General features: G+C 44.0%; 1 protein-coding gene across 1 annotated transcript; it reads left to right on the plus strand.

Annotated features, from left to right (window-relative positions):
• Positions 1–777: 777 nt before the first annotated feature.
• LOC120519539 (serine protease 27-like) lies at positions 778–15,850 on the plus strand (the record flags this gene model as incomplete). Its single annotated transcript, XM_039742502.1, has 4 exons — positions 778–888; positions 12,478–12,513; positions 15,217–15,379; positions 15,582–15,850. Coding segments are annotated over exons 1-4 (568 nt in total), but the record flags the coding sequence as incomplete, so codon positions are not given.
• Between the last annotated feature and the right edge of the window lie 150 nt (positions 15,851–16,000).

Genomic DNA, 16,000 nt, shown 5'->3' on the forward strand with positions numbered 1-16,000 from the left:
TTTAAAACCCATTGGGATTAGGCAAATCTGTGTAGTTATCACCCGTTTATGGAACATGTTACAGATCTGAAGATGTAAAGGTCTTTCCAGGACCTTCATGTGAACAGTTCTTTTGAGAACTAAAAATGGGTTTCCCTTTGGCATGGCTCTGAAGAATCTCTTTGGCACCCTAATTTTTAGGGTGCTGATAAACAGAGAGCGAGGGCGGAAAGAGAGAACGCTAAATTCGAATAAATGGCTACAAATAAACGTCATAGGGGCTACAAATTAAGGGCAACTCGATTAAAGATTAAACGCTTTAGTGGCTTTCTCGAGAAGACCCAGATAGTTCCAATTTTTGTTCATGTTTATTATGGGGAGAGGAGAACTGCGCCAGTGATGGGAGAAACTCATCAAGAGTGAGAAAATAAACTTCCGCCGCTCTGCTCGGGTTAAGGAGCGTCTGCCGAAACTGGAGCGCCGCGCCCTGTGTGTATGCGGGCTGCTGAGAATCACATTTTGTTGACAACAGTTCCTAAAGTGTTTAAATTATTAAACAAGGGCGTCAATATAATTTCACAAAGCAGATGTGAGCACTGCCCCGAAACAGAAAGTTTCTTTACAGAACAGGTGCGACCGAGCGAAAGTCTTACCATAGACAACCAGCGCAACAGCGACCACCCAGCGGCTCATCATTTCGTTTGGATCCTCCTGAAGACGTCCTCTCAGCGTGGAAGTCCTTAAATTGTGCACAAGACCGAGCGAATGAAAACAAGAATAATGAAAGCAGTGCGCCACTCAGCGAAACTATGCCGCCTCGGCCAGGTAAAAGTCCTAATGACATGCAAGACCCGCCCCGGAAGTCGAGCATCCGAATCGGTGACATTCTGGCGCAAATGAGGAAAGCAGGTGAGGATGTGAGCAGCGCCACCTGGGACAGCCGCATTTCTACGCACTGATTTATTTTTCTACGCACTGATTTATTACTGTAAATTATACAGAGCTGCATTAATGAAGAAGTCTGCGATCTCGTCAAAACAATACGTCATGTTAAGCTATTATTACGCTGTTAATGCTTCTCAGCTTAACTTAATTTCGATATTTTTTGGTACTGACGTTTTCATTATTTTTCCTGTAAAATGTAAGCATATCAATGGTATTTATTTTTGGACTGTGCAAAGCAGTTAATAAAAAATATTTTAAAAAGCAGGCAACGGAGGTCTTGTGGTGACGGGGGTTTCGTTTCACTTTCAGCTCATTTTAAGAAAGTCTCACGAGCGCGGCTGCTTATTTTAGCAACTCACATTCTCCTGCACTGCGGCTTACCGATTCGGTTGTTGGACTGTAAACCATACGGCTGTTGGTTCAGCCAGCACTCGGCTCGGCGTAAGCCCGTTAAGGCGCCTCACTTCTTGAATAATAAGCGACGCGAGACTTAACGTCCTGTCCTGTTGAAGTGACCCCCGAGATTCTCAAGGCAGAGGTCCGAGAGCGAATGCCGCATCTCCGGAACGTTACGCCGACCCACTTATCATCCGTGTTTTCATCCGGAGAACACGTTGTTTTCTCCTGATATCTCGTATTTCACGCAGTGAGACTGTGTATAGACCCTTCCTTTAAAAAAATAAAAGTAGGAGTTGTAAGACACTGAAATGGATTCAATTGGCTCTTTTGCTGTGACAGAAATCTCCTTCGGTCAGGTTTCTTGCTTTACCATCCATGACCCAGTTGAGGTCTCCCTTTAAATTATGAACGACTCTCGTTCGTTTACTTCCCAAGGTCTCGCGTGGAGCGAATGGCCATCGATCCCACCCAATCCCTCTCATTGATCAGTCAAACAGGAAGGTGGGGCGCTGGAGTAGCTAAAGAGAATATCTCACATCTGTCGCCGAAATTCCCGGGATCACTTTGGTAAAGTGGAGCCCATGGCGATCCTTCCTTCATTTGACGACATGAAAGAGCTGATGAAGCTAATTAAGTTTGGCTATTTGTACCCCAACCGTGGAACCTGAAGTGGATTCAGTGGGCCTGAAAATTGTATATACTTTTTAATTCCATCAATCTCTATTAATTTAGCCCAACGGATTTCTGTCATTTCTGGCCCTTCGTTATGGAGGCCGCATGGGCTGCCCGTGTTCTGGTGGGTTTCCTCCCACATTCGGAAGACCTTCAGGTTAGGTGGAGTAGCGACTCTAAATTGGACCTAGTTGGTGTGAGTGTGTGCCCATGTGATGGACCACCCTGCCCATTCCAACATGGGTTGTTCCTGCCTTATTACCCTATACCACCTGGGGTCAGGCTCCAGCCCCGGTGACCCTGCTCAGGTGTATGGTATGGGATCTTCAACATTTCATTCTAGTCTTCTATGTAAAAGAAGTCAAGGTCAGACAAACTGCGAGGGAATCGCGTATGTGCAGCGCCCTCTTTAGGCGAACCAACAGATCTTCTGTAGGGTTAAGGACTGAATTTGAGATGTTCCTGCAGCCTGGAGCTCCAAATAGAATGGAGTTAACATACATGACAGCACTTGGCATTATATGAGTCAGATGACCCCTCACAGCCCAAACCTTAACCACAGTGTAACTGGGGGAGCTCTCAAGAGGTCTGCAGCTCGACTCGAATGGTGCCCACCAGAGTCAGCTCCACCTACTTGGAGCTCCAGGGTGGTGGATATGGGCTGCAGTCATATACAGTCATATGATAAAGTTTGGGACCCCTCTCAGCCTGCATGATAATTGACTCTCCTTTCATCAATAAAGATAACGGTGGTATGTCGTTCATTTCCTAGGAGTACTGCGGTGTTTTTCAAACAAAGATTTTTAGTGAAGCAGTACTTAGTTGTATGAAATTAAATCAAATGAGAAAAACTGGCTGTGCACAAATGTGTGTCCCCTTGTCATTGTGCTGATTTGAATGCCTGTCACTGCTCAATGCTGATTAATTGGCTGGATTAGCACGTTGAGCCTTGAACTTCATAGACAGGAGTGTCCATCATGAGTGGTCAAAGGTATTTAAGGTGGTCAATTACAAGTTGTGCTTCCTTCCTTTGACTCTCCTCTGAAGGCGACAGACAGCATGGGATCCTCAAAGCAACTCTCAAAGATCTGAAAACAAAGATTGTTGAGTCTCCTGGTTTAGGTGAAGGCTACAAAAGCCATCTCAGAGGTTTAAACTGTCAGTTTCAACTGTAAGGAATGGAATCAGGGTGGCGCGGTGGCGAGTGGTACTGCTGCTGCCTCCCAGTTAGGAGACCGGTTCGCTTCCTGGTCCTCCCTGCGTGGAGTTTGAATGTTCTCCCGTGTCTGCATGGGTTTCCTCCGGCGCTCGGTTTCCTCAGTCCAAAGCATGCAGGTTAGGTGGATTGGCGATTCTAAATTGGCCTTAGTGTGTGGATGTGTTTGTGTGTGTCCTGCGGTGGGTTGGCACCCTGCCCAGGAGTGGTTCCTGTGTTGGCTGGGATTGGCTCCAGCAGACCCCGTGACCCTGTGTTCGGATTCAGCGGGTTGGAAAATGGATGGATGGATGGAATGGAATCAGGAAATGGCACAGTTGCTGTTAAACCAACACAGCAGGTCTGGCAGGATTGTGAGAATGGCTACAGACAACCCACAGATCACCTCCAAAGACCTGCAAGAACATCTCGCTGCAGATGGTGTATCTGTACGTCGTTCTACAATTTGCACAAAGATGAGAAAGAAGCCCTTTTGCACTCACACCACAAACTGAGTCGCTTGTTGTATCAAATGCTCATTTAGACAAGCCAGACTCATTTTGGAACAAAATGCAAAAATGGAGTCATTTGGTCAGAACAAAAAGCGCTTTGCATGGCGGAAGAAGAACATCGCATTCCAAGAAAAACACCTGCTACCTGCTGTCAAATGTGGTGGAGGTCCCATCATGCTGTGGGGCTGTGTGGCCAGTTCAGGGACTGGGGCCCTTGTTAAAGTCGAGGGTCCGATGAATTCAACCCATATCAACAAATTCTTCAGGATAATGATCAGGCATCAGTCACAAAGTTGAAGTTACCTAAGCAGGGGTTGGATATTCCAACAAGACGATGAGCCAAAACACAAAGGCATTCATGCAGAGGAGAAGTCAATGTTCTTGAATGGCCGTCACAGTCCCCTGACTTGAATATCATCGACAATCTATGGGAGATTTGAAGCAGGCTGTCCATCAAATTGAACTGAACTGGAGAGATTTTGTATGAAGAATGGTCAGAAATACCTCATCCAGAATCCAGACACTCATCACAGGCTACAGGAGGACAGCGTCTGGAGGCTCAAAGGAGCAAAAGGAGGCTCAACTAAGTATTGATGTCATATCTCTGTTGGGGTGCCCACATTTATGCACCTGTCTAATTTTGTTATGATGCATATTTCATATTTTCTGTTAATCCAATAAACTTCATGTCACTGCTGAAATCCTACTGTGTCCATAAGGCACGTCAGATATTAAAAGGAAGTTGCTACTTTGAGAGCTCAGCCAATGAGAAACAAACATCCAAAGAATTAAGAGGGGTTCTCAAACTTTTTCATAGGACTGTATCCTTCATGAAATCAGTCAATATGTTTCTTGTTCCTTTCAGATTTTCTGTGTTTTAATTTCATTAGTATATATATATATATACTGTATTTATTCTTTCTATGGCTCATGCAAACCTCACCACAGGTTTATGTCAGCAGTTTTAGGACAGAAGTTAAGGTTTGGGGTTAGTATGGTGAGTGTGTGTACTATAAAAGATTAAGATAAAGGGATATTTAATGTTAGGAGTTCGTTTTTTTTTTTAAGTTAGGATTTGGTGTGGTTTAATGTGTCAATCAATTAGATTTGTCCTGAATTATAAACTTCTGTCACTAAAGTACTGGCCTAGACATGCAGTGACGCGTCACTTCTATCCTGAAACTGCTGACGTAGAGCTGTGGTAATGTGTGGCGTGGTGCTGTGCTGTGGCTCTGTAAGAGGATGCATCTCTATAGGATCTGTTAATGTTTGTGATATGCCATGTGTTGGAATGACAAATGCAATGCATTTTACTACTACAAAAGTTACTGATGTACTGTACTATGTATTGGAATGACAGAGACATGGCAAATGGCTGGACACACACATATACAGTACATACGCAGACCCTTTGATTAAGTGGATTGTAATAAACCTCAATGGGGTCCCCACCTACCCCAAAGGTGGAACCCCAATATTCCCCACTCCCTGCTTCATCTGCTGCTTTGGCATTGGCTCTTGACGCCCCTTTATGAGTGTTTGGCTCATTGGGCCCTGGGATGGACTGGTGCCACTGGTGACTCCGTCCTCACCAATCGACCCTCAGTTGGATTAAATGGTAAAATGCTGAGATGCTAAAAAGCACAAACTATAGCTGCCATCAAGAAAGAAACACAAGAATATCCTTAAGTATGTCATTGGAAGGACGTTTACTGCATTTGAAATGGTTTCATCTCTTTGCCATCTTCAGAGCTGGCAGTGTACCCACTTAGGGAGCTGTGATTTAGAGACCCCATCTGATGGGCCGGTGTCACTTCTTGGTGTTCACCTCTGGAGCCACCGCCTGCTCTTTCAATCCTTATGTTTGACAGATTTAATGTTTAAACATCAGGAGGAATTTTAAAGCAAAAACCACTCGTTATTGGATCAGGCTGCACTTGTTATTCTGTCGTGTTGTAAATCCCTGGAGATGACAGCTGTATGAGAGCGCTAGTGCCCTGAAATCCCTTCAGCACATTGCAGAAATACGTGTAATCAGTGCAACCTGCAGAAGAGCGCTTTTTAAATTGTATTTTCAGAAAGCAAAATATCACAATCAAGCAAATAATAATGACATAACCAGTTACTGTAATTTCAATACAAAAACAATAGAAATACAAAGGAAAAAATCAAAAAGGATATGACACCCCAACTAAGAGAAAAAAAGATAAACGCAATAAAAAAAAAAATAATAATTAATGGCATAACAGAGTAAATTACATGTCCAGCACACTTATTTTAAAATAATATTAATGCATTCTTGCCATGTTTAAAAAACAAAAAAAACTTTTGGCCCTTCCTCAGTTTAGGCCTACAAGTTCCTATAACGATATTGAAGTGACAGAGAACTTGCTGCTGCTTGCCGATGCTTGCTGGGTTGGCTCCAGCTTTCCTGCCCTCCGCTGGTTAAGAAAATGGATGGATTGTTAGAGAGAGAGAGAGAGCAATAATTGACAGCCAAGCCAAGCCTTGTGAAAGGCTATATAAATAAAAGGTCTTCTTCTTATTATTATTATTTCTAGTTGTAATAGAATTAGTTCTTCTTCTTCTTATAGTAGTAGTAATAGCAATCTTAGTAGTTTGTCTTCTTCTTATTAGTAGTAGTAGTAATGGTGATAGTAGTTCTTTTCTTCTTCTTATTATTATTATAGTAATTACTATAGTAGTAGTAGTAATAGAATTAGTTGTTCTTCATGTTATTATTATTAATATTAGTAGTAGTAATATTGATCTTAGTAGTTCTTCTTATTAGTAGTACTAGTGATGGTGATATTAGTAGTTCTTCTTCTTCTTCTTCTTCTTATTATTATTATTATTATTTGTAGTAGTAGTAATAGCGATCTTAGATAGAGATAGATAGATAGATACTGTGATGGGCTGGCGCCCTGCCCAGGGTTTGTTTCCTGCCTTGTGCCCTGTGTTGGCTGGGATTGGCTCCAGCAGACCCCGTGACCCTGTAGTTAGGATATAGTGGGTTGGATGATAGATAGATAGATAGATACTTTATTAATCCCAAGGGAAATTCACATAATCCAGCAGCAGCATACTGATACAAAAACAATATTAAATTAAAGAGTGATAACAATGCAGGTAAAACAGACAATAACTTTGTATAATGTTAGCATTTACTCCCCCGGGTGGAATTAAAGAGCCGCATAGTGTGGGGTCTCCTCAGTCTGTCACTGAAGCTGCTCCTCTGTCTGCAGATGATCCTGTTCAGTGGATGCAGTGGATTCTGATTGACAGCAGCCTGCTTAGTGCCCGTCGCTCTGCCACGGATGTCAAACTGTCCAACTTTACTCCTACAATAGAGCCTGCCTTCCTAACATATTTGTCCAGGCGTGAGGCGTCCTTCATCTTTATGCTATCTTAGTAGTTCTTCTTCTTCTTCTTCTTATAATATTAGTATTAGTAGTAGTAGTAGTAGTAGTAATAGCGATCTTAGTAGCTCTTCTTCTTCTTCTTCTTATAGTAGTAGCAGTATGGTAATATTATTAGTTCTTGTTTTTCTTCGTTCTAGTAGTACTTCATTATTATTATTATTATTATTATTATTATTATTATTATTATTATTATTATTATTAAACCTTAACTTCATCCCAGTTTCCCACCAATAGAGGGACATAAAGTGCAGCTGCCGCCCGTCAAGCTCTCCTTGCTGATATCTGCGTATTCTCGTCATGATTGATGCCTCCAATTCATGATGGACACATTTATTTCTGAAAGGTTTTAAGCGAGACCCCTTCTTGAAACTCTTCTTTATTTTCTCTTTTCTTTTCTTTTTTTTTTTACAGCCCAGATTCTGTCTTTTCTTCAGGCATTTAACATGAGCACACAAGACGGGAGACTGTTCCGTCGCGCTCGTTTGCTTGGCGGTTCGTTTCGCCAGTCCCGCGTCTTTAAGATGACATCTGCACCCCTAAGTTAAGCCCGAAAGTCCCTCGGTGGTCGAAGGTGGAAATCACAGACCTGCCATTCTTGTGGTCTTGACGGTGACGTCTTTCTCCGAATCTCTGCCTGCGCATCTCCTCATCACTTGGCCGAGTAAAGCTTCAGGATGCTCTTCAGCTGGAACCAGATGTCTTAATTTTGCTCGGACCGATCTCATATATTATGGGATGGCCGGGGCGCACGTTTTAATCTTTTTTAATATAAAAAACTAGCTCACCTTTGATAAAGGGCGACACGAGGAACAGTTTCAGGGTCTCAGATATAATGCTACATCTAAAGTGACCACTTGGAAAAGTGAAATGAATGATCAGCAGGGTCGAGCAGACGCTAATTTAGCCCGTCTGTCCTGCTGGTCCTGCTCGTTGATGGAACTGGTTGAACAGGACAGGCCCGACTACTTTCCGTCATTAAAATTCGCCAATTCCTGCGTAATTATGTGAAGCCAACAGGCCAGGCGAACATTGCAAACTCCTCAGGATGTTTCTGCCAGTGAGCCGTGTCCGCTATGACTTTCCCAGCAAACCTCCCTCTGTCATCCTCGTTAGCCATGCAGCAGCCCCGCCTCCTGAAGCTAAGCATGTTCAGTCCCAGTCAGAACTTGGATGGGAGACCAGGCAGGAAATAGCTTGGTTACTTGGTTACTGCTGGAAGAGGCGAGGCAAGCAGGGGATGCTGACATGTGGTCTATGTGTGAGTCTGTGGGTCGGTAAGGAGCAAAACTAAACATGAGGAGAGACTGTGGGACAAGACCAGCGATGACACAGGTGCTTCAATACAATCAAATATCCATCCATCTTCTAACCCGCTGAATCCGAATACAGGGTCACGGGGATCTGCAGGAATCAACAGGACACACACAAACACACCAAGCGCCAGTTCAGAATCGACAATCCACCTAACCTGCATGTCCTTGGATTGTGGGAGGAAACCGGAGCGCCCGGAGGAAACCCACGCAGACACGGGGAGAACATGCAAACTCCACGCAGGGAGGACCAGGAAGTGAACTGGGTCTCCTAACTGTGAGGCAGCAGCGCTATCACTGCCACCGTACCGCCCACAATCAAATATAAATCCTTTTAAGTTCGTCTCGAAATTTTTCCTTAGTTGGCGTCCACGTCGCTGATCGCCACTTTATATTTAAGGGTATTTCTGTGGTCAACTCCTGTGATAATCTATTTAAATTGTGAGGGAGGTGTTGGGACCATCGGCTCGGAATGCGGAAGAAAGCGACACCCACCGGCCAAAGGATTTATAGCCCCTCCATCCTCACATCTCCACCTGACCATCGCCCTACGAGACGTCGATGGCTACTGAGAAGAAAAGAGTTGCAGTGACGGGTGGTCTGCCCGGATTCGTGATTCCCTTGATAAGTATGCTGTTTCTTTGAACGAGCTCGAGTTCTACATTGAACTGGCATTTAATTCTTTAAAGTACAACTTCATTTAAACGGGTTTCCATTTGTGGATATCCCTTTGAAATTTTCAAACCGCATCTTCGGCAATAATTGTGACTCCCACTCTGAGAAGATCTTGCAGGGCTACATGAAAGCCAAATGGTAGACAAACTTGTACGGACGCGTGTGTCTACTTCATCCACCTGAACTCCGCACGTTTGTTTGATGAGCTGTAGAGCGCAGACTGGGCATGGCGGGCATGCGGGTGGGCGCTTCGTCAGAACGGCGGCACACTCCGTTAATTTAACGTCTCTTGTGGTGTAAAGTAACCCTTACAAGTGCAGGTACGCCCTTCAAATCCAGGGGCTGTAGTGCGTGGCACCTTACTAGCTGGATGGGGTGGATCCTCGGAGATCCATTGGAACCTTCTCGTCCTTCAGTGCTTTTGTGGCTTTGAAAAGGTTCGTAATGTGTGGGCAACACGGATTTTTAAATGTCTTTATAGGCGATCTAGCAGGGCACGAACAGATGAAAAACCTTGAAGTGCAGCGAGAATCCTTTGAAAATCAAGAATCCACTACTCGGGAACACTTCTGTGATCATGGTTATCATACGGAGCCTGCCACTGATTTAAATAAATCAAGGGCTTCTTTCTGGAACATTCATGTGGATGTGGCTCCTTAGGGAATAAAAATAGTTGTCCTATATGGCATTGCTTGGAAAAAACACTTCGATTTTAACAGGTTTTGTGTACGAGCGTCTCCATACTGCGTTACGTGCTGCTGGATATCTGTCATGTCTGTGTCCGACGGATCTGTGTATGTATGTAACATGGGATGTACTGGATGGATGGATGGATGTGTGTATTTGTTCATTCAAGGATGAATGGATGGATGGATGAGTGGACAGGCGGATAAATTCGTTGTCTGAAGCGCGCGCACCTTCAGTAACATAAATGGTGTCCCTCGTTGTGTATACACGCGCACTTTACGAGTCGCGCGCCTTTTAACTTCTTTCTTTCTTTCTTTCTTTCTTTCTTTCTTTCTTTCTTTCTTTCATGTATTTATTTATTTTATTTATTTTTTGGGTTCGGGCGCCCCGTTTCACCCCTTGGCAAGAAGTAATCCTGGGCACCCTCATTGCCTCCCATACCTAAATCCGCTATGCTTGAACCGTGGGTCAAGTGGGTTTGAAAATGGATAGATAGATGGACTGCGGTGGGCTGGTGCCCTGCCTGGGGCTTGTTTCCTGCCTTGCGCCCTGTGTTGGCTCCAGCAGACCCCGTGATCCTGTAGTTAGCATATAGCGGGTTGAATAATGGATGGATGATTTCTCCACTCTCCTATCCCAGCAGAACCCTATAGGACACGAGACAATCGTGGACGCCATGCCCTTGCAGGACCCACTCACACGCTCAGTCGCTATTTCATTCGCGCGCACACACAGACACAAGGACAGACAGCCTCGGCCTCTTTGACGTCAACAACAACAATATTTATTTCTATAGTACATTTTCATACAAATAATGTACTTTACATGACTAACTTATCCAAACCTAACACACTTTTTCTTTGGGTCTGGTATTGAGATCCCACAAGGGGAGATGGACGACCACCGACCGCGATCAGGGCCATAACACCATAGGCCTTCGGGCAAAGTAGAGCACTGGGGCCCCTCTTTTGATAGCAAAACAGAAATATACATAGGCATTAGAAAAAAACGTGGGCACCTATATGCTCGTGGGGCCCCGAGAAACTGCCCAGCATGCCAATGCGTTGCCCTGCCCGCGATATTCGAACCCAAGAATCTGGGAGCCTGGAGGCATTGCCTATATCTATCAACCTATAATAATAATAATAATAATAATAATAATAATAATAATAATAATAATAATAATACATTTTGTTTGTACACTCCTCTCCCATGATCAAGGCGCTTAATAAATAAATAAATCACAGTGCTTGCGGTTACTTACTCATGTAAATGTATGTATGTATGTATGTATGTATTTATTTATTTATTTATTGCCGATATCATGAAAACAGACCTTCAGTATCTACGCAAGTGGTTCTCAAACTGTGGGGCGGCCTCCCAGGGGCACGAGGTAAACAAAGGGGGCGCGAAGATGTGAAAAAATAAAACAAGAATCAAAAATATGAAAAATACTTCTATTGAAACTAAAACAAATTAACTTAAACTACATTCTAATACTAGAAAAATAAATATAGAGTTTGATAAATGTCGGTAAAAGTTAAGTAGGTATAATAAAATACGCATCTATGATATATCATTAATTAACCAAGAAAAATTGGTATTAGTGGGCTCCTTTAAAAAAAAAACCTGGGGGTTTGGCTAGGGAGCGCGATTAAAGCTGCTATGAAAACTCGGCACGGTGGCACAGTGGATATCACTGCTGCCTCGCAGTTAGAAGACCCGGTTCGCTTCCCGGCTTATCCCTGTGTGGAGTTTGCATGTTCTCCCATGTCTACGTGAGTTAGGGTCCAAACACATGCAGGTTAGAGTGTATGTGTGTGCCCTGTGGTGGGCTGGCGCCAGTGGCGTAGCTAGAGTTCGTGCCGCTCGGGGCGAGGCTTCAATTTGCCGCCCTCCAACATATTTTAATATGTTAACCTATTTAAATAGAAAATTAAAATAACATATAGAGAAAAATTAAGATACACTTTGTATAGATTTCTTCATATATGGAAAAACAGCAATAATTTTTCACATATAATTATTTATAAGCATCAACTAGACAAGAATATAGTATTGACGCACTAATAAGCCGTGTGCAAATTATTAGTTTAATATAATTACACGGCGAAAACCAGAACCAGTGTAATGTACAAGTGATAGGTGGGGATGTTTTCTGTGCAGAGCAGGAACGTATTCGGACAGATAACGAAATGAAATTATAAATTGTAAATTAGTTGTTTATCTTCATAAAAATCGGTGTAATGTTTATTTTTATTTTTGTTATTGCCTCGTAAATTCCAACTGCTCTATCTGATGCCGTCACAGAAGGACAGTCTGAAAATTATTTTTGAAGCATTTGTGGGTCAAAATCAGAGAATTTTAGTTTTTCATTCATGATTGATATTTTTCCGAACCCTGCAGCTTACACACGAATTGTACTGAGCCTTTTGACCAATAATGGCGCCCTCAAATGTGCCGCCCCTCCGCCCGCCCCTAGCTACGCCACTGGCTGGCGCCCTGCCCGGGTTTATTTCCTGCCTTGCGCCCTGTGTTGGCTGGGATTGGCTCCAGCAGACCCCTGTGACCCTGTAGTTAGGATGATGGATGGATGAGAACTCGGGTCGCAAATACCTTAAAGGTTGAGAAACGCTGATCTACGCACTGACTAACGTCTTCTATTTTTCGTTCCATTCCAGCGTTGCTGTTTCTCCCAGGACGCGTTGACGGCACAGGTGAGCGACTCCTTTTCTTTCTCTTACACACTCCTAAGCACAGTTGCTTTTCTTTTTCTTCTTTATTTTATTTTATTTTATTTCTTTACCTGCAGTCAGTATGGCAAGTTGCGCTTCTTCAACACAATTTACACTTCTGGGGTAAGAATCCCGAACAGCGAAAGGCGAACTGAGCACACGATTTCTGCTTTGTGGCCACTGGGGGCAGTGTGCTTCACTAACAAAGAGGCCTCTTTCGAGTCGTGTAACGGCGAGCTCCCTAAGCGAGCTCTGATTACGTCTGCTCTTTGAATCGTTTCATTGTCGTTATCATGAAGTCGATTTACAGCACCAGCCTTTAAAACTGAACGTTAATGTAAAGCAGCTGTGCACAGCAAACCGGACAAGTCTCCATACCCGGATGACAGTAGCGAAGAAGATGAATTTCCCAGTGTGGCCACTAGGGGGCAGTGATTGTCTCCTGACTTAGACTTTGTATTCCAGGCAGTCACCAATTCCTGCATCTAGTGGAAGATGAATGTTTTCCGTTAATTTTAATTCACACATTTTAAATATTAAGAGAGACTTTTAATTGCTGTTGTTTTTCCCCTTAACCAGCAAACTAATGCAAAGTGAGTCAGTAAATGACCAGCTAATTCAGGGTGTCAGACAGTTCTTGGACGGCCACCATTTGTTCTCCTGCAGTTTTCCTAATTAAAAATCAAATCCTGAAAGCTGTTACCAAGCCAATATATAGTACCATATTATCTACAAAAAGCAGAGCTGAGATCCTGATGTCACCAAACTGGACCCCTTCCACTCCTTGGCTGCAATTTAGAAATTCTGTCCAAACAAATTTTGAACAGGATCTTTGACAAATGGCAACCATGTTGCAGTCCGACACCCAATGGGAACAAGTCTGAATTACTGCCAGCAAAGTGAGCCAAGCTCTCTCTCCGGTTGTACAGGGGTGGAATACCCCATAATGGCAGATACCCCAGCACCCCATACTCCTGAGGGACGCGCTTATATGCCTTTTCCAAGTTGATGAACGTATGTAGACTGGATGGGCAACTCCAATGACCCCTCCAGAATTCTCATCAGTGGTCCACCACCAGGATGAAATTTGTACTGCACCTTCCTCTTGAATCCAAAGTTTGACCACCAGGTGGGCCAACCTTTCCAGAACCCTGGCATAGACCGTCCCAGGAAGACTGAGTTGTGTGATCCTTCTAAAGTTTGAGCACACTCTGTCGGTCCCCTTATTCTTAAAATGGGGACCACCATTCCCCAGTTTGCCTAACCTGTCCGCACTTCCACACAGTGTTGAAAAGGTGAGTCAACAAAGACTGCCCAACGACACCCAGAACCTTCAGGAATTCCAAGTGAATATCACCCACCCATCCAGAGCGTACCACCATAGTGCCTATCCGCCTAGGGATGGGTGAGTGGCCTCCTCCAGTCCCCTGAATGCTGCATTCTCTGGGAAAACGGTTTGCACTGGGATGGTTGGAGGCCGAGTGTGAAGAGTTTGGGACGAGGATTAGCACCTGCAGGTCCATGTGATTCTCGGCCAGAAATAGCTTTTAATTCTGATATTTAATTCAATTTTAATACAGACTGTTTAACAAAAGGATAACAAGAAAAACAAAAGAATTTTATTTAAGGTGAATATTTAGTTTTTAAATATTGGATTGATTTTTTTTTTCTTAGTCTGATCCCGTTTTATACAAAACTGAAAACCGTTTATGGTCTTTATCTTAATTTGTAAATGAAGACCAAGCACCTGTCCTTCTCCCGGAAAATCTCTTTCTTGTAAAAGTTCTCCTGCTTTTCCTTTACTTTTAAAAGTCTCTCCGATCAGCAAGGAGGAAACTCGTCGTGGACCTGTCCTGTTCTGACCCCTCCGTCTGAAAAGAGCGATCAGTCTTTTGTCCCTTAGTTTGCAGCAAACCTTGTAGCTCCGGCGTTGGTCTTCCGTTATTTATCACTTCCTGTTTTGACTGAAAGTCCAGTTTTGTGAAATTTTTAAGCTTAGATATGTAATCTTCCATTTTGGTAGTCAGTTCGGAATAAAAAATAAAAATAAACGGAGCGCTGCTGTGCACGTGACTTTCTGATGTCGCTAACTTATCGGCGCCTCTGAGTAGAAGAACAGCAGCGAGACGAGCGCCTGTTGGGCTCACATGCGCCCCTTTCAGGTCGGCACGGCACTGTATGCCTTCTCACTGCGGTTTATGTCCCATCAGCAAGAGTAAATACGTCAGACACATTAATTAAAGATATTAGCCAGACTGTGGAAAGTCAGGGTGTATAATAAACGTGTCTGAAAACCTTATATTGGCGACATACAGACAGACAGTGACAGGTACCCGCCAGTTTCACGCATCGACCCCGTCAGTGTGTGAGGAGAGCGCAGTCCAGGGTGAGGTGAAGCTCGTCGCTGTATTTGAACAGGAAATGCGCCAATTCAGCGATTTTGACTGTAAAAATGATCACAATTATTGGAAACATACAGAAAACGAATATATAGCACAGACCAGTAAACACACTCATTTTATGTTATCATTATTAGTTTCTTACTTTTCATGGTGACCTCACCTGCCTCCCTTGACTGAGTAGGACGTGAGTGTCATGCGTTGCTTTTTTCACTCTGGCTTGATCTTCTCTTGAGGTGATACGTTTATAACATGGCTGATTACTCTTCTTGTTCCCCATGAACAGCATGTGGTGTTCCAGCCATGCAAAGCAGGATCATCGGAGGTTCCGCGGCAGTTCCAGGTGCCTGGCCATGGCAGATAAGCCTCTGTAACCAAGGTGGTCACCTCTGTAGAGGGTCCCTGATTAGCAATGAATGGCTGCTCACTTCCGTGATGTGTTTCTTCAGGTGGGTGAAGGTTGCCCTCTTGTCGGCCCGTTCACGCTGCTGCTTTGTGCTCTTTTTTTTTTCTGAGGGGAGGACGTAATCAGAGCTGACGATCCTCTTTATTATTTTTTTGTCATTCTTAATGATTCTCCAGTGCGTTTGTTAGACGGCACAATGGTCTTCTTAATGATGAGAACTAAAATGAAGTCCGCTTACCTTTCAGCTCATCAAACGCCTCTTTCTACCAGCTGGAGCTCGGCCTCCTCTTCAAGAATGGGACGGGGGCTCAAACGGTCACCCGTGGCTTGAAAAACATCTTCATTCACCCAAACTACACCAACTACGTAACTGGGAACGACGCGGCCCTGCGGCAGCTGCAGCAGCCTGTGAACTACACGGATGTAATCCGCCCGGTGTGTCTGCCCAGGAAGAGTGACGTCTTTACCCCCAAGGATAACTGCTGGGTGACAGGGTGGGGTGCCATCAAGTGTAGTAGGTGAGAGCCCCTCATCGGCACCAGACCTGCCCCTTTAACTCATATGTCCATCAGGGTTTACTAACCAATCATTTCTGGCCGCACACCATCCTGTGCTCTGATTGGCTGAGCTGCTTACAACCGTGTTGTTGCTCCATTTCTTTACA

The sequence above is a fragment of the Polypterus senegalus genome, unplaced genomic scaffold (assembly GCF_016835505.1).
Source record: "Polypterus senegalus isolate Bchr_013 unplaced genomic scaffold, ASM1683550v1 scaffold_3822, whole genome shotgun sequence".
In the NCBI taxonomy this organism is placed as follows: domain Eukaryota; kingdom Metazoa; phylum Chordata; class Cladistia; order Polypteriformes; family Polypteridae; genus Polypterus; species Polypterus senegalus.